Source organism: Arachis hypogaea, chromosome 20, assembly GCF_003086295.3.
Source record: "Arachis hypogaea cultivar Tifrunner chromosome 20, arahy.Tifrunner.gnm2.J5K5, whole genome shotgun sequence".
Classification (NCBI taxonomy): Eukaryota; Viridiplantae; Streptophyta; class Magnoliopsida; order Fabales; family Fabaceae; genus Arachis; species Arachis hypogaea.
Window position 1 is genome coordinate 43,188,480 of NC_092055.1, and position 18,614 is coordinate 43,207,093.

General features: G+C 38.2%; 2 protein-coding genes across 2 annotated transcripts; one reads left to right on the forward strand and one right to left on the reverse strand.

Moving 5' to 3' along the window:
- Positions 1 to 10,744: 10,744 nt before the first annotated feature.
- LOC112785821 (uncharacterized) lies at positions 10,745 to 12,250 on the forward strand. The gene has a single exon (XM_025829244.1). It carries the CDS (start codon positions 10,745 to 10,747, stop codon positions 12,248 to 12,250), a length of 1,506 nt encoding a protein of 501 aa, XP_025685029.1.
- Positions 12,251 to 13,192: 942 nt separating this feature from the next.
- LOC140183052 (serine/threonine-protein phosphatase 7 long form homolog) lies at positions 13,193 to 15,364 on the reverse strand. The gene is made up of 4 exons (XM_072231053.1): positions 15,296 to 15,364; positions 14,071 to 14,813; positions 13,898 to 13,985; positions 13,193 to 13,837 (listed from the first exon to the last, which is right to left on the reverse strand). The coding sequence occupies exons 1-4, from the start codon at positions 15,362 to 15,364 to the stop codon at positions 13,193 to 13,195; spliced, it is 1,545 nt and encodes a 514-aa protein (XP_072087154.1).
- Between the last annotated feature and the right edge of the window lie 3,250 nt (positions 15,365 to 18,614).

Consider the following 18,614-nt stretch of genomic DNA (forward strand, 5'->3'; position numbering starts at 1 on the left):
TTCTGATGATTAGTTGACAATAGTATCTTCTAATCTCTCCCAAAAGAAACATAAGAGCCTCTATAGGCAAGTTTTCAAAAGGATTAAATACATAGCATGAGTTCTTTAAAAACAAAAGTAGAGAATCTAAGCAAAAGTAAATAAGAGATCTTAGAGGTCTTCGCCGTCTTTCAGACAAACCACAGCTCACTGCTGAGCACCTGGACCTGCATCTGAAAAACAAGAGATATATATGGAATGAGAACCCTCGACCCATGGGTTCTCAGTACGGTAAAAGTGCCAAATAAATACAATGCATTGTAATAAAAACTCACTAAGCATCCTAAACTTTCTTTCACCAAATATTCATCCTATGTTCTCGCTAATCCATGAATAGGCAACTGTCATAAGAGAATGCTAAATCTAATTCCTCTTCCTCATGCTTCCCAACTTATAACTCTCCAACAAATCAGAATCAAAATCATAAGCCAAACCATCACCAGTTATTTTATCTCAGCAATTGTATATTAATACTTCATATCCTCACCTAAAGCAAGTGAAATCACTTCACTGCGTCTACCTACGGAGCTCAAAATATTTCATTCTCTACTTGGAGCAAGTGAAATCACTTCACTGCGTCTACCTAGGGAACCCAAATTATCTCATTCAATAATCATCATTTTAAATTAATCATATCATTATTCCATTTCAACAAGAACAGCCCTCAACATCAACCGACACCAGCATAAGGACCTCTCAGTTGTACAAACACAATCAATATAGAGAAGTAATACACAATTAAGGTACAAGTAGAACAGATAGCATATAGTCAGGTAACATAGCATATATGATATAGCAATCCAAACAAATAGGCAAACCCAAACAAGTCAAACATATGCAAATGATGTATGCTTGCCCTATGGCTGATGAGTCTCATCTGTCGATTATAAAGCCAACTCGACAAGTCCTGGTAGCTAACCATTGGATTGTCCCTCTGTCGTGCATCCCCAACTCAAGTTATTCACAATCATAATCATAATCACACAACACCCACACTAGTGTTTATTCACGGGGGTGAGCTTATCTAGAACTTTCACAGTGTCCGGCCACACTTACGACATAGGGTCAGCAGAATCTCGGATCTCAACCTGGAGCAAGTGGAGCCGACCCACTGCATCTACCCAAGAAAATCCGAGACTCAGATAGTTTCAATCTCAAATCAAACTCGACTGGGAGCATGTGGGGGACCCCAGGAGTCTCAAAGCCAAACCTGGAGCAAGTGGAATCACTCCAATGCATCTACCCAAGCAGGTATGTCTCACCACATCCCAGAGCAAGTGGATCAATGCCACTGCATCTACCCAGATAGGTATATCTCACCACATCCCGGAGCAAGTGGGGCGAAACCACAACCCTTGCGTCCACCCGGGGAGCCTTTATACTAACCAATCTAGAGCAAGTGGGGCGCAACCACAACCCTTACATCTACCCAGGAGGTACGTTCTCATATGCCCAGGAGGAATCAAGGAGGGGATCCTAACCTTCCACCATCTCGCTGGGGCCGATTTTACAATACCAAGAAGAATAGAAAAGGGGATACTCACCTTCCTTCATTTCTCTGGGGTCGCACTTTCGAGAAAGAGAGCTCAAGATAAAATAATCATTCAAAGTCATATTTTCATTTTCATCCATAAATCAATATTTACCATAGTCATCCGGCTCATAACATAACCCATAACCAGCCGATAATCTTTATTAAATACAGCACTCCCGCACACGGCATACACCGCACTTCCATCATCACCCTCAGTAACTCATACAATCATCATTACTCATCATTCATCATTGATTCTCACTTTACTTCATCCACAGTTACCATATGTCCTAGCTTCTTTCATTACTAGGCATACTATAAAGACTTAGGACCTAGAGGATGAAAATGGAGGCTTAGAAGTCTGAAATTCGGCTTTAAAAACTCAAAATTCAACTTTTGCTGAAAACAGTGTCACGCGTGCGCATCGCCCACGCGCACGCGTGGAAAGTGGAAAAAGGAAGTGACGCGTGAGCGTCGCCCATGCGCACACATGGAAAGCAAAAGGTAGCGCAACGCGTGTGCGTCAGTCACGCGTACGCGTGGGTGCGCTTTGTGCTCCTCGCACAAAACCAGCACAGCACCAGTGCAACTCTCTGGATTTTATATTGGGGCACTTGCATCAATACAGCGACGTGTACATATCGGTCAGGCGCACGCGTGAGAGAGTAAAAATCGTAAGTAATGCGTACACGTCAGCCATGCGTGCGTGTCAGAGTACGTTTTACAAAAAATTTTACTAAGTTAAAAAGCTGTAGGATTACATTTTCATACCCCAAACTTCCGACACACATAACTTCTTCTACAAAATTCCTTTTTCAACCATTTCTGAACCATTGGAAAGATCGTTGAATGAACTTTCATAAAAATCCAATTTTGAAGAATTCCTAACTCCGAGGATTGAGTTATGGGCCACCGAAGTTGGTAAAAAATTATTTTTTTCCAAAAATAGAAATCACCAATTTTTCCAATGTTCACAAGCCAAATTCATTTCCACTCATCCAAATGACCGCAACCCAACCGCATTCACATAATTAAACTCAACCAAAATCAAACCTACCTCATCTACACAATTTCACCCAAAACTATCAAATTCCACACCTCAATTCCTCAAACCTTATTATTCAATAATCAAACCAATTATTCACACATTCAATATCTAAAATCCATCCAATCTCTTATATCATCATGCAATACACACATCAACTTACCTTCCTTACCTCTTTCCGACCTCCGGCCCAAATTCACAATTTAAATGCATATTCCACAAACCAATATTCATTATCCAATTCATCAAATCCTCAACGCACCAAACATACAAATTTATACAATTCTCAACCCAATCATTAATTTACATTACATATCAACTATGCTTATTAGTACCAACCATTTACATAATCCAAACTTAATCCTAGGAGCATCTAGTCTAGGAATTCTCATCACACCACACGGTACTTAAATGAAACTTAAACCGTACCTCTTGTAGCCAAAATGGTTGAGCTTCTTCTTGAGAGTCTCCATCAACCCTTAACTCCAAGCCTCACCAAGGCTCCATAAGTAATATCAATCTTCCAATTGTGCACCAAAATCACCCAGTACTCTAACATAATCAATTTTTCACACTTATAATCAACCTAGGGTTCATGAAATTGATAAATCACAAGGGTTAGAGGGTTCCTTACCTTAACCCACAAAATTGGTTGATGAAACTCACCAATGGCTCATACTAGAGCACTCCTAAACAACCAAAATCACAAGATTTCCTCAAAATCCAAACCAAATTCAAATTTAAAGAGAAAAATGAAAATTGGACAGAGGACAGTGGATTACTTACTACAAAACTTAGATAGAATTGTAGAGGATGAGAAGAGCGATAGGTGGCTGCAAACGGCTCGTCAATCGGAGTTCCAGAGAGAAAGTTATGGTGATTTGAAGGTGGAACTAGGATTAAGTTTTCTCCTCTCTTCTCTCTTCTCTCAATTTTGTCCCTCACTCACTAAATGGGAGTTGTGGCTGCTGAATGGCCTTAATAAAGCTATATATATGTTGGGACTTGGACCCACTTTGGCTCAGTTCACTTGATTTAGTCTGTTGGCCTAACTTTGGGCCAAAATCTTTAAGATTAGAGTTTTAAATCGTATTTTAAATATTTCTAGCTTCCCAAATTATAAATTCTTATTTCTTAAAATTATTCGCTTCTAATTAATTTTCTCAGCTACAGTACTGAACAGATCACAGCCGGTACTACCGGTCAAATTTCCAGTGCGCATTTTTATTCAGAAAACTATGTTTTCCGACTCAGAAAAATTCATTGAGTCCAATATATCATATTTAAATTATCAAATTCTGATTGCTAAATTTTCTAACCATATTCGATCCTATTTAATTTATTATTTAATTAATTACGGTTTGACCGGGTTTTACAAAACACACCATGTTCCAATAACGCTGGAAAACAACATATTTGATTCAGTATTAAAATTAAAAAATGCCACAATAAAAGATAAGATATATTTATGAATTTATTAGTAATGGATATCTAAAAGAAACATATTAAGTGATTAGTTTTTTTTAGACTTACTACACATACAAGTCTTTTCGGTATACAAGTTTATACAAGTTAACCCTAACTCAACAAAACCCACTTTCATAACGCGCGTGTGAAATCACAACGTTCCTCCTCCAACATTTGTATCCCGTGTTCCTCCTCTTCTTCTTTCTTCTCCTTCTTCTTTGCGTTCTTCTTCCTTTTTCTTCGCGTTCCTTCTTCTTCTTCTTCACGTGTTTCATCCTCTTCGTCGTTCTTTTTATTGCTGATGTTGTTGCTATACTTTTTTTCTCCTCCTCTTTCTATTGATTTTGTAATACTATGTATTTTTGGAAAAGATGAATAAGAAGTAGCAGAAGATGAGGAGAAGAAAGAGGAAGAGTTTTGAATCATGCAGAATTTATCAGTACAAATCCACCAAAAATTCTTAAACAATACACCTAAATGTCTTAGTTTTACCTCGAAATTTGCTGTAACTACACAAAAATGTTTTCTCTAATGCTGCATTTTTTTCTTCTTTTTTTCCTTATTTCCTTCTTTCTTTTAGTTGAATGAATGTAAGTTCATTCTCTTACAAATAATTTTGCAGCATTATGTGTTTCTTCTTCTTCTTTGTTTGATTTTTTTACTTTTATTCTTATTAAAAAAGAATAAAATAAAAAGAAACTTGAGAAGGTAAAAATAAGAAAGGAAAGATGAATAAGAAAAAAAAGAAGAAGATGGTGATGATGATAAAAAAGAAGAAGAAGAAGAAACAGTAGAAGATGATGAGGAGGAAGAGGAAGAGCTTTGAATTATGCAGAATTTATCAGCACAAATTCATCGAAAATTCTTAAACAATACACCTAAATATCTTAGTTTTACCCCAAAATTTGCTGCAACTACACAAAAATATTTTTTCTAATGCTGTATTTTTTTCTTCTTTTTTTCTTACTTTTTTTAGTTGAATGAATGTAGGTTCATCCTCTTCCAAGTAATTTTGCAGCATTATATGTTTCTTCTTCTTCTTTGTTTGATTTTTTTATTTTATTATTGTTAAGAAAGAGTAAAACAAGAAGAAAGTTGAGGAGGTAAAACAAGAAATAAAAGATTAATAAGAAAAAAGAAGAAGAAGATGGTGATGATAATAATAAAAAAAAGAAGAAGCAGCAGTAGAAGATGAGGAGGAGAAAGAGGAAGAGTTTTGAGTTATGCAGAATTTATCAGTACAAATCCACCGAAAATTCTTAAACAATACACCTAAATGTCTTAGTTTTACCCCAAAATTTGCTGCAAATACACAAAAATATTTTTCTAATGCTGTATTTTCTTCTTCTTTTTTTTCTTATTTCTTTCTTTCTTTTAGTTGAATGAATGTAGGTTCATCCTCTTCCAAGTAATTTTGCAGCATCATATGTTTCTTCTTCTTCTTTATTTGATTTTTTGTTTTGTTTTTATTCTTGTTAAGAAAGAGTAAAACAAGAAGAAACTTGAGAAGGTAAAAAAAGAAATAAAAGATGAATAAGAAAAATAAAAGAAGAAGAGGGTGATGATGATAAAGAAAAAAGAAGAAGAAGCAGATGATGAGGAGAAAGAGGAAGAGTTTTGAATTATGCGGAATTTATCAGTACAAATTCACCAAAAATTCTTAAATAATATACCTAAATGTCTTAGTTTTACTCCAAAATTTGTTGCAACTACACAAAAATATTTTCTCTAATGCTGTATTTTTTCTTCTTCTTTTTTTCTTATTTTTTTATTTTTTTTAGTTGAATGATTGTAGGTTCATCCTCTTCCAAGTAATTTTGCAGCATTATGTATTTCTTCTTTTTTTTTTTCTGTTTTTATTCTTGTTAAGAAAGAGAAAAACAAAAAGAAACTTGAAAAGGTAAAACAAGAAATGAAAGATGAATAAGAAAAATAAAAGAAGAAGATGGTGATGATGATAAAAAAAAGAAGAAGCAGATGAGGAGGAAAAAGAGGAAAAGCTTTGAATTATGCGTAATTTATCAGTACAAATTCACCAAAAATCTTAAATAATACACCTAAATGTCTTAGTTTTATCCCAAATTTTGCTGCAACTACACAAAAATGTTTTCTCTGATGTTGCATTTTTTTCTTCTTTTTTTCTTATTTCTTTCTTTCTTTTAGTTGAATGAATGTACGTTCATCATCTTCCAAGTAATTTTGTAGCATTATGTGTTTTTTCTTCTTCTTTGTTTTATTTTTTTTTATTCTTATTAAAAGAGTAAAACAAGAAGAAACTTAAATAGGTAAAACAAGAAAGGAAAGATGAATTAAAAAAAAAAGAAGAAAAAGATGGTGATGATGATAAAAAAAAAGAAGAAGCAGCAGAAGATGAGGAGGAAGAAGAGAAAGAGTTTTGAATTATGCAGAATTCATCAGTACAAATGCACCAAAAATTCTTAAACAATACACCTAAATGTCTTAGTTTTACCTCAAAATTTGCTGCAACTACACAAATTGAGAAAATTCTATGGCAAAAATTCTATGACAAATTTTGGATCAGACAACATCATCAATATGGTAAAATTTCTACGATAACGATAACAATAACGACAATAACGATATCGACGATACGTATAAGAAGACGACGACGATGCTATAACGATGATGATCATGATGATGAAGATGATGGAGGAGAAGGAGGAAAATTAAGAAGGAGAAAAAAGTCCAACGAGAAAAGAAGGAGGAGGAGGAGGTGGTGGTAGTGTTGGTGACGACAATAATGAAAGAGAAAAATAATGAAAAAAAGAATAAGAAGAAGAAGAAGGAGAAAAAGAAGAAGAAGAAAACAAAGTGTCAGGAGAAGAAGAAGAAGAATGAGAAGAAGAAGAACGTGCACAGCGTGTAAATGTAAATGACTTGTATAGACTTATATGTGAAAAGTAATTGATATTTTTATTCACAGAATGTGTATATCTTTTATAATACATACTATTTTGACATCGATATTTTCTTATCAATTATACACATATTTTTTTGTAAATTAAAAAATAATTTAAATATGTGATCAATTAGTAACAACTGTATTTTTATACAAATATCAAAAGTGTTTAGGGTTAGAATATCATTTTTTTCATATATTTTATATTTTAGTTAATATAATTATTTTTTTATTTTCTACTAAAAATCTCTATAGAAATTACACGCAATATATTAGGATACATAGTAGTATTTATTTTTAATAAACTTATATCTACTTAATAATATATGTTTTGGACTCTAAAAACTAATCTCAATTATTCAAGTTACACTTATAAACTATAATATAATATTAACTTGGGATAATTATATAAATTAAAAAAATAATTTAAATATTAAATAAGTATAGTTTATAAATGTACATAGCAACAATTTTAATAACTGATTTTACTTTTATACATCAACAAATATATTACTCATTTATTTATTTTTAATTAGTTAAAATATACTCCAAAAGTTATCATTTGAAGAAAAAATAATTAAAAAATATATAAATTATAGTAAGTACTCTAAATTTCATATACTTATTTTTTTAATTAAATTAAACATTAATATAATAAAAGAATATTAACCACTTAATCCGTACAACCTGCGAAAAATTTTGTTATTTATATATAAGCTCTTTTGCACATACATAGATTAAGAAAACAAAAAATAAAATAAATTTATGAAATAGCATGCACGAAAAACATACTAAAAAAATATTTCGAACAGTTAATTTTACCTTTACGTAATAATAAATGCTTCTTTTTTTTTTTAATTTAGTATAAGTCTATTTCAAAGGTTATTATTTAAAAAAAATTATTAATTGGATCAAACATCAATATAACAAAAGGGATTAATCAAGTTAATCTTTTTATATATCAAATAAATTAATTCATTCAATAAATATATATTAACTTTTTTGTAAACAAATTATACATAAATACGATAAAATAGATTAAGTACATGACTCTCGTCGAGCGCAGGCTATTCACTAGGAATCTAATACTTATTATTAAATACCACACTCCAAAAAAAAGTAGATTAAAATGGCAATAGTTTTATGGTAGTTACACAAAACCGCCATTTTTTTTGCCAATTTCGGCATTTCTAATCACTGCCAGAATTTTCATATTTTTGAAGCGGTAAAGTTTATTATGGCGGTTTAAAACCGCCCCTATCATTTTTCGTTTCTCTTTTAATTCGAATGATTAGTGTTGCTGCATATATGAAAAATTTGTGGGCAATATAAATGATGAACCCTAATCTTTTTTCCACCGTTCATCTCACACCATTGTCCTTCACCTCGCATTGCTGCCAATTATTTTCTTGCTATCATTCAGCCTCTCATCGCTGCTCATCTCCTCGCCACTGCAAGAAATGCTATTATTGCTGCCTTCATCGAGCTTCTACGATCTGGTTCTTGATCTGGCTTCGATCTGAATATTTGTTGCTGCCGTTTAATTCACTGCCGTTGTTCATTCCCTGCCACTGCTCATCCCCTCGCGACACCTATCCACATTGTGCCGCTGCCTTCAATGAGCTTCTACGATCTTGTTTTGGCTTTGATATGAAGGTTATCCCTTTCCTATCATCCCCTTCTTGCTTTGTTTATCACCTCACCGCCGCAAGTAACATTGTTGCTGCCTTTAGCGAGTTTCTGCGATTTAGTCTCTGTCACTTCCGCGATTACGTACTCGCTCTCAATAACTGTCGAGAACTTCCTCGAGCACCGCCTCTAGACTCTCGTCTTCAAGTTCGGCATGGCCAAGTCAATCCACTACGCCATGGTCCACATTCGCCAGCATTGCACATTAGGTCTTTCTTTTTCTTTTTCACTTTTTTCTAAAGTTTAGGATTTTTAAATTCCTAATTTTCTATCAATGGTTGTTTGGTTTTGCTCATTGTCGACTTAAGAATCTAATTTCCTTGGTTTCTAGGCTTTTGATAAAGTATTATTAAATTTTGTGATTATAGAAGATCTGTTTAATTTAAAATTAGGCAAATAAAATATTATTCCTTCTTAGTGTTTTTGTTTGCTGAAGTAGGGGATCTTATGTTATGTTTTTATCTTTGATTTGGTAATTGAAAGTTTATGTGTGTGAATGAATAATAATAAATCCTTTGGCCTTATGTTTTAAATTTATTTGCTTCATCCTGAGTTGAAATCAAACCCTAAATTTAAATTAGGGCAAGTTACTTAAATAAATAGATTAGAGAAAACGTTTACCTGAATGTGCAAAACTGGTTCTTGTTACCTGCATGTGCAAAAAGCCATTTCTATGTAAACCGTGGCAACCCACCACGGTTTCAAAACGTGCGTAAACTGTGGAGACCCACAACGGATTATGGTTGAAAAAAATATAGTGTAAACCGTGGTAGGTCACCACAGTTTACTAAGGAGAAATTGCGTGCATAAACCGTGGAGAGTCACCACGGTTTATGAAGAAAGTTGTTTGCACATAAAACCCTGTGGGTCACCACGGTTTATGATGACAGGAAGTCTATATATATGTTGGTGATTCAAGCTCCATAAGAGATCATTCTCACAATGGCTAGTGAGGAAGAGAGTTTTCTTGCCCTAGTGCATTGCTCTGGGAAAATAAAAAAAAAGCAAAAGCAAAGGTGTGAAGTTTACCGACAGAGAACCACTAAGTATTTTTATCAGGTCGTCGATGACTTTGTCAGATCTGAAGAACAGCATCTTGGAGAAGCTTGGCGTGTTGGGTAGCAAGTGGGTGAAGAAACTATTCTACAAGATTCCCATGGCGGTTGTATCGACCGGTGTTCAGTATGAAACCTTTGCGGTTAAGGCTGATGAAGATATTAGGGTTCTGTTCTACTGTGTACGGAGTTTTCCGGAGATCAGAATCTATGAGTTGTTCGCGAAGTTGGAGGTTGGTGTCGATAGTTCTGGGGCATCCGCGCCAGTTCCCTGCCTAGCTGCCGCGGGTGGTGTATCTAGTTCGATGCCTGCGGTCAGACCGTATCTTCCGCCGGTTCAATCACCTTCGTTTGCGGCTGATTTAGACCGAACGGAGGTTGTTGGTTCTATACCTTTGGAGAATGCAGCAGTCATTGAGCCTCCGCACATTGTGGGCACCGGTGGTGGCCTCGTACCTTATATCGAAGACTTTGGTGGACCTGATCAAGTAGAGAATGCAATGCGTGACGATGAGTCTGACCAGGAGCCTGTTGATATCGATGGTGACAGCGACGATGACACACGTGGCAATCCACATGCGCAGCATAGGCCATCAAGTTCTGGTTCTCATCACTACCCTACACACTTCTCGACACTAAACTTGGAAGCTCTTGGTCAACAGGAAGACAGTGGTAACAGAGTGGGGGGATCTTCTGCAGAATTTCAGATTGGGCAATCATTCCAGAGTAAAGATGAAGCTGTGCTGAGTGTAAAGGAATATAGCATCCGGCGAGGTGTTGAGTACAGAGTCATTGAATCGGATCATTTGAAGTATCATGGAAAATGCAAGGAATTCGGCAAGGGTTGTAGTTGGTTGATTCGTGTAGCGCTTCGTACACGAAAGGGGACTTGAGAGGTTAGGAGGTACAACGGGCCACACACATGCCTCACAACTTCTATTTCAAGTGATCACTGTCAGCTGGATTACCACGTTATCTGTGCGAGGATTCTTCCTATGGTTAGGGCAGATACTGCGGTTACGGTAAAGGTACTTCAACAAGCGACAGAAGCTGATTACGGTTTCAGGCCTAGTTACAGGAAGGTTTGGATGGCTAAGCAGAAGGCAGTGGCAGAAATATATGGAGATTGGGAAGAGTCTTACGCGGAGTTGCCACATTGGATGCTAGGGATCCAGGCGACAATGCCGGGAACAATCACGGTGCTGAAGACGTCTCCTGTTCGGATTGGTGGTGGGGTTGATGAGTCCACCGAGTACTTTCACCGGCTATTCTGGACATTTCCACCCTGTATCGAGGCATTCCGGCATTGCAAGCCCCTCGTCAGTATTGATGGTACCCACTTGTATGGGAAGTATGGAGGGACGCTGCTGTTGGCGATAGCTCAGGACGGGAACTCGAACATCCTCCCGATAGCATTTGCCCTTGTGGAGGGCAAAAATGCAGAGTCGTGGTCATTCTTCTTGTCCAATCTCCGAGAGCATGTGACTCCTCAGGAGGGTATCCTTGTTATCTCTGACAGGCATAATGGGATCAAGGCAGCGCTTGAGGCACTTGAGACTGGGTGGCTGCCTCCTCGGGCGTTTCGGGCCTACTGTATTAGGCATGTGGTTGCGAATTTCGCCCTAACGTTCAAAGGTAAGGACTCCAGGAGGCTGTTGGTGAATGTTGCCTACGCAAAGACTGAGGCTGAGTTTTACTACTGGTTTGACATCATGCGGACTGAGAATCCAGCAATGTGTGACTGGGCCAACCGGATGGAGTATGACAAATGGACCCAACATGAGGATGCTGGTCGACGGTTCGGGCACATGACCACAAACATCAGTGAATGTGTGAACTCCGTGCTAAAGGGAACTCGCAACCTGCCGGTCACATCTTTGGTTAAGTCAACCTACGGGAGGCTTGCTCAGCTATTTGTAGTACGGGGACAGACAGCAGAGGCACAACTCGGATCTGGGCATGAATTCTGTCAGGCCTTGGTAAAGTCTATTGATCGGAACCTAAGAGACTCGAGGTGCTTCACTGTGACATTATATGACAGGCAGCAGTCCGAGTACACCGTCGCGGAGACAACACCAACCGGCAACTTCTCCCTGGGCAGCTATAGAGTTTCCCTTAAAGATCACCGATGCGACTGTGGCCACTTTCAGGCGCTGCATTATCCTTGTTGCCACGCCATTGCGTGTTGCGCCTACTCCCGGCTTAACTGGGCGTCATATGTTCACGAGGTGTATCGTATGAGTGAGGTGTTCAACGTTTACAAGGAGGGGTTTCTCCCACCTATCCCTGAAGGACTATGGCCTCCATATGCTGGGCCTACCATCATTCCTGACCCTAATATGCGGCGTGCAAAGGAAGGTCGTCCAAAGGCAACCAGGATCCGTGGAAGTATGGATCAGTCTCAGGAGAACCAGCCGAAGCGATGTGGACTATGCCGTCAGCCTGGGCATACGCGGAGGAACTATCACCAACGAAGACAGAGTGGTGGAGGGGATGCGTAGATCTCATGTCGTGTATTATGCAGTCTATGATGTTTCAGTTGCATCAGGGTCTAGATAATGTTAGTAATGTATGGTTGGTTAAGTCTGTGACTGTCAACATGTTTATCTAATGCAAAAATTTCAGATGAATAAATTCCTGTTATTTTACCTATTAATGTATCGTTCATATTGTGCATTATAATATAAACCGTAGAGCTACATATCAAAGAAGCTGAAATCGGTCAAACTGATTGGTTAAAAGAAAAATAACATTTAACATAAGTCTGAAAGCCATAAACACTAAGTAGCATGCTCAATACATAAAATAACAAAGTCTCTAACGGACAGGAACATATAACATAACTAATCAGAATCCTCAATGGTGTCACTGTCATCATCGTCGAACTGGCCAAGCAGGTGACCTCCGGTACCACACAAAGGAGGACGCCTCACACGCCTAGGTCTGTGATCTGCTGCTGGTGCTGAGGGCTGTGCGGGAACGGCGCTGAAAGCAGAGGCAGGTGTCCCTCCTAACGCAAACCATGGGTCAGACGGAGAAACTACAGGCTCGTTGAGGTCCACTGCCAACTGAGCCTGAACATCGTCACTCCTGGGCTGCTGATCAGCAAACTGGGCATGCTTCTCAGGCATCTGTGGCCTATAATGGGTATCATCATCATCCCTAAGCATGTCTGCTATGTCCATGTAGAACTCGGACTGAGTAACAGGATCATCAATGTCCATCCCGACAGCCGCGGTAGTAAACTCAGCAAAAGCATGTGGGCTAACGTTCCCAAACAGCTGAGAGCTAGTACCCACCTCGAACGTCAGCCGATCCATAGCTGATGCTGATCCAACTACCTCCTCACCGGGCACGTGATGACTGCCGTCCCCCTGCTCGGATGGTCCTTTGTCAGGCGCACCTCGACGGTTAGGCCGCGCAGGTGGCCGTCTGCCTCTACGTCAAGGAACACGGTAGTCCACTGCATCCCCAGGCTCAGCTCCAGGAACATCCTCCTCCAAATGGTCCGCAAACTCCCTCCACTCGCGATCGGTGGTCCGGGTCCCTATACGGCAGCGCCGATCGACTCGTCTGTTATCTGGTCTGTCATAAACGTGCACTCTAGGAGGTGCCTGCGACGACCCTCTGTGACGCGCCTCCTCAGTCAGCACAATCGGCCTCGGATCCTGAAATGCTACATCTGGGGATAGGAACCTGTGCGCCACACGGCACCACCACTCCAGGTACTCTGCTGATGGACCAGGGTCGATGACTCGATCGACCCATATGATTGACCGAAGCCTGTCCTCCCAATGCTGGTGCCACTCCTGATAATATGAAGGAAACCACCGGTCCCCACCCCTACCATCCTTCGCATGTAGCCAATCTATGTTCAGAGCTGGCTCTGGGAGATGCTGAACACCGCCGAACTGGGGTAGAACCCTATCGACCTGGTGCCACTCGATCGCAGCAAAATATATCAGGCTAGTGACGGCCGTCCATAGCCGTCGGTGCTCGTCAGCTAGTATCTCCGGATGAATGACAGCACCAACATCAACAGAAGAATAAGGCTCCCACACAAACTGCATAGAAACAGTAAGAGTTTGCTGAGACAGTGACATTTAACAAAAACTAGTACAGGTATCAGTAATAAATAAATGACTCACATCGTGGGCACGCAGCCGATCCAGTGCAAGGCGTGCGGAAAGTAATCTCTGTGCCCCTGCATCGTTCCTCGGCACAAACTCAGCCCACCTACAATTTTAATTGAAATGATGTCAAAACAAACCATAACACATGATGTATTTAAAATTTATTAACGGATAATACTAAACCCTACCTAGAAGCAAGAGGAAACCCGAACCGGTCAAAACCAGTGGGCCTCAGAGTGGGAAACCTCCAGAAAATCCAAGACTGTAGTAGCTGTAGCGGCCCAGCCAAGTTAACGACGTTCCTATTTGTACCACGACAAAGACACCTATACAACCAGGCCAGTGCAACGGAGCCCCAGCTATATCTGCCCAAGTCGTCCAACAATGCCAAATAAGGCAACCAGCAAAGGTGAACCCTGTTTGCGTTCTTGTCCGCAAACAGCTGAGACGACAACAGCATCAGGATATAAGCGCGTGCGTATACACGCACGGTCTCATCAGTAGCATCTGCAGGGAGAACCCGGAACCTCTCGTGGAACCATGTGTAGCACACTGTCATCTGCTTGATTTTACTCTGTGGAGGTAACTCCCCGAACAACTCCCGAAACCACACCCATGCTGGTCTACCGTGTTCCATCAGATTCTCAAACTCAGTCAAGCACCCACTAACGGGCACACCATCAATCGGCAAACCCAGCTGATACGCAACATCCTGTAAAGTAATGGTGCACTCACCAAATGGCATATGGAACGTGTGGGTCTCTGGACGCCACCGCTCAATAAATGCGCTAAGGAGAGACTCATCAACCCAGAACCACTGACTGTTTAGCCTAGCCAGATGATACAAGCCGACAGTCTCCAGATACGATATAATCCGGTCATGTAAGGGCATATTCTGCTGCCTCCTAACGGCGCTAATAACCCTACTAGGCTGCAAAACATGGGTAACAAAATCCCTTAACATACAACCATTACAAACAACACCAAACATAATTTTCGTAAAAATTATTAGACTCGTCACATTAAATTCATTGATTCTCTTAGTGTGTAATACACCGTGAAGCTACGAATACTATGCATTCATTATAACAATATAAATACAGGAAAAAAATATTATTCAATAAAATATTTACATTTATAACAAAATATTTTAGAAAAATACTATTAACCAGACTTACAAGATAAATAAGCATAATAAAATATGCATTATTCAGTAGACAATATTAATAAATGCCTCACATTTGGATTGACAGTAACCATAATAATATCAATATTTATGTAAATAACATTAATCAGAATAACAATACAAATAAACATAATAAAATATTTTTACTAACAATATCCCTAATAATATCAATTGCTATATTAGTATGAATTTTAATAACAATAATAACGACAGTAACAGTAACTAACCTCTTCGTCGATATATCCTGCCACGTGAGCGACACCATTTAGTCGGTACAAGCGATCCTCACCTTCCATTGGCTCCACCACCCACTTCTCCTTCAAACCTCCAAAGTTTTGCCAAATCCTCTCAACACAACAACAACTTCCTTTTTTTTTGTTATTTACCAAATGATCCATCCTACCCTTCCACGGATTACTTATATAGCCACACACACATAAACCGTGGTGACCCACAGGGTTTTATGTGCAAACAACTTTCTTCATAAACCGTGGTGACTCTCCACGGTTTATGCACGCAATTTCTCCTTAGTAAACCGTGGTGACCTACCACGGTTTACACTATATTTTTTTCAACCATAATCCGCTGTGGATCTCCACGGTTTACGCACGTTTTGAAACCGTGGTGGGTTGCCACGGTTTACATAGAAATGGCTTTTTGCACATGCAGGTAACAAGAACCAGTTTTGCACATTCAGGTAAACGTTTTCTCTAATCTATTTATTTAAGTAACTTGCCCTTTAAATTAAATTAAAATCAAAGTCAATTTATCTTTATAGTAATATAAATAGAGAGACTTTTTGCTGACGTAGCGCTCATCTTTATCTTTATATCTTTATAGTAATACAAATAGGGAGACTTTTTGCTGACATGCGCTCATACATTAAGTTTAGGAGTGTATTTGCTTAGGTATCGTCATTAGAAATTTTTAAAATTTTATTTATAAATTATAACTTATTATTTGTTATGGTTGTTACTTTTTAAATTTTTAAATATGCTTTTTTAGGTTGTTAGGTATTTAGTTTTTAATATTGTTGAACTAATTATTTGCTTAGGCGTTGTCACTAGAAATTTTAAAATTTTATTTCTAAATTATAAATTATTATTTGTTTAAATTGTTACTTTTTAAATTTAAGTTATTTGCTTAGATTGTTTTGTTTAGATTGTTATTTTTGAAATCTTAAGTTATTTTATTTAGATGGTTATTTTTAAAATTTTAATTTATTTATAGTAATATAAATTGGGAGCTCTTATGCTGACATGGCGCTCATACGCGTTGAGTTTATAAATTTATTTGTTTAGGTATCATCGCTAGAAATTTTTAGAATTATATTTATAAATTATAAATTATTATATGTTTAGATTCTTACTTTTTAAATTTTAAGTTATTTCCTTAGGTGTTGTCACTAGAAATTTTTAAAATTTTATCAATAAATTATTATTTTCTTAGGTTGTTACTTTTTAGATATAAGTTATTTGTTTAGGTTGTTTTGTTTAGATTGTTATTTTTTAAATTTTAAATTATTTGCATATTACTCTTTTAAATCATAAATTATTATTATTTGCTTAAATTGTTGCTTTTTAATTTTAAGTTATTTGTTCATAAATTAAAATTTTTAAAAAAATTAATTTAAATTTATTTTAATTCAAATTTATTCCTAAGCTAAACTTGAACGGGGTGTTTGGGGAACAGGAGAGGGGTTGATGATCTAAATAATACATGATAGAGTTCGAGTTGATTTTTGTTTTCTCAGGGCAAGTACAGAAGGGTAATGAAAATTAATAAAATAAATTAGAACAACTTATTAAGTATTTTTTTTATAGAGAAAGATAAAAGATAAAATTTGAGCAAGGTAAACAATAGTAAATTTTATTTGAATTGATAAAATAAATTATTGCAAGCAAAAGTGTATTTCGGGATACAATCCTGAATTTGTATAATTCAAAGAAAAAAAATCACGTAATTATTGTGATTTATAACTAAGTGCAGATTAGTTTTTACATAATAACGATAATAATTAACAATTATTCAAATAGTTTGCATGTAACAATAATATGTCTTATCAAGTGTATGTTAATATAGAGTATTGCAACAAGTCTCTATCAAATATTTGTTCAAGTACGTGAATAAAGGTCTAGATAGGATAGTAATTGGAGTTTCAAAGAACGCTTTTAGTGGGGAGGATGCTCAGATTATTGATGAGATCAAACAATTTTATGATTATAGGTATTTGTCTACCACAAAATTGGAAGCTTGGTGCCAATTGAGGGATAAAGAGAAAAATTCGCGTAGTTATATATTTATGATATAGAAAATGAGGTCTCAAACAGAATAGAGATTTTCAGGTTTGTATCATGCATTTCAAACTTATTAGATCTATATTAAAGCAGTTCATACTTTGATTTTGGTTAATTATGAATATTAATATTTTTCAATTAATGTTTTATATGTAACAGCCCAGACCACCCGCTAGCACGATATTGTCCGCTTTGGCACACAAGGCCTCATGGTTTTGCCTTTGACGATAGGGATGATAACCGAAGCCCCCACACTCACTCATCAAAACGCCTCATGCTAGGGAGAGGTATCCACACCCTTATAAGGCATGATTCGTTTCCCTCCCCAACCGATGTGGAACCTTACAATACACCCCCTAAGGGAGCCTAGCGCCCTCGCTAGCACATCGATCCGGGCTCCGGCTCTGATACCATCTGTAACAGCCTAGACCACCCGCTAGCACGATATTGTCCGCTTTGGCACACAAGGCCTCACGGTTTTGGCTTTGATGATAGGGATGATAGCTGAAGCCCCACACTCACTCGTTAAAACGCGTCATGTTAGGGAGAGGTATCTACACCCTTATAAGGCATGCTTCGTTCCCCTCCCCAACCGATGTGGGACCTTACAATCCACCTCCCTAAGGGAGCCCAGCGCCCTCAATAGCACATCGATCCAGGCTCCGACTCTAATACCATCTGTAACAGCCCAGACCACCCACTAGCACGATATTGTCCGCTTTGACACACAAGGCCTCACGGTTTTGCCTTTGACGATAGGGATGATAGCCGAAGCCCCCCACACTCACTCGTCAAAACGTGTCATGCTAGGGAGAGGTATCCACACCCTTATAAGGCATGCTTCGTTCCCCTCCCAAACTAATGTGAGACCTAACAATCCACCCCCCTAAGGGAGCTTAGCACCCTCGCTGACACATCGATCTGGGCTCCGGCTCTGATACCATCTGTAACAACCCAGACCACGCGCTAGCACGATATTGTCCGCTTTGGCATACAAGGCCTCACGGTTTTGCCTTTGACGATAGGGATGATAGCCAAAGCCCCCCACACTCACTCATCAAAATGCGTCATGCTAGGGAGAGGTATCCACACCCTTATAAGGTATGCTTCGTTCCCCTCCCCAACCGATGTGGGACCTTACAATCCACCCTCCTAAGGGAGCCTAGTGCCCTCACTGGCACATCGATCCGGGCTCTGGCTCTGATACCATCTGTAACAACCCAGACCATCCGCTACCACAATATTATCC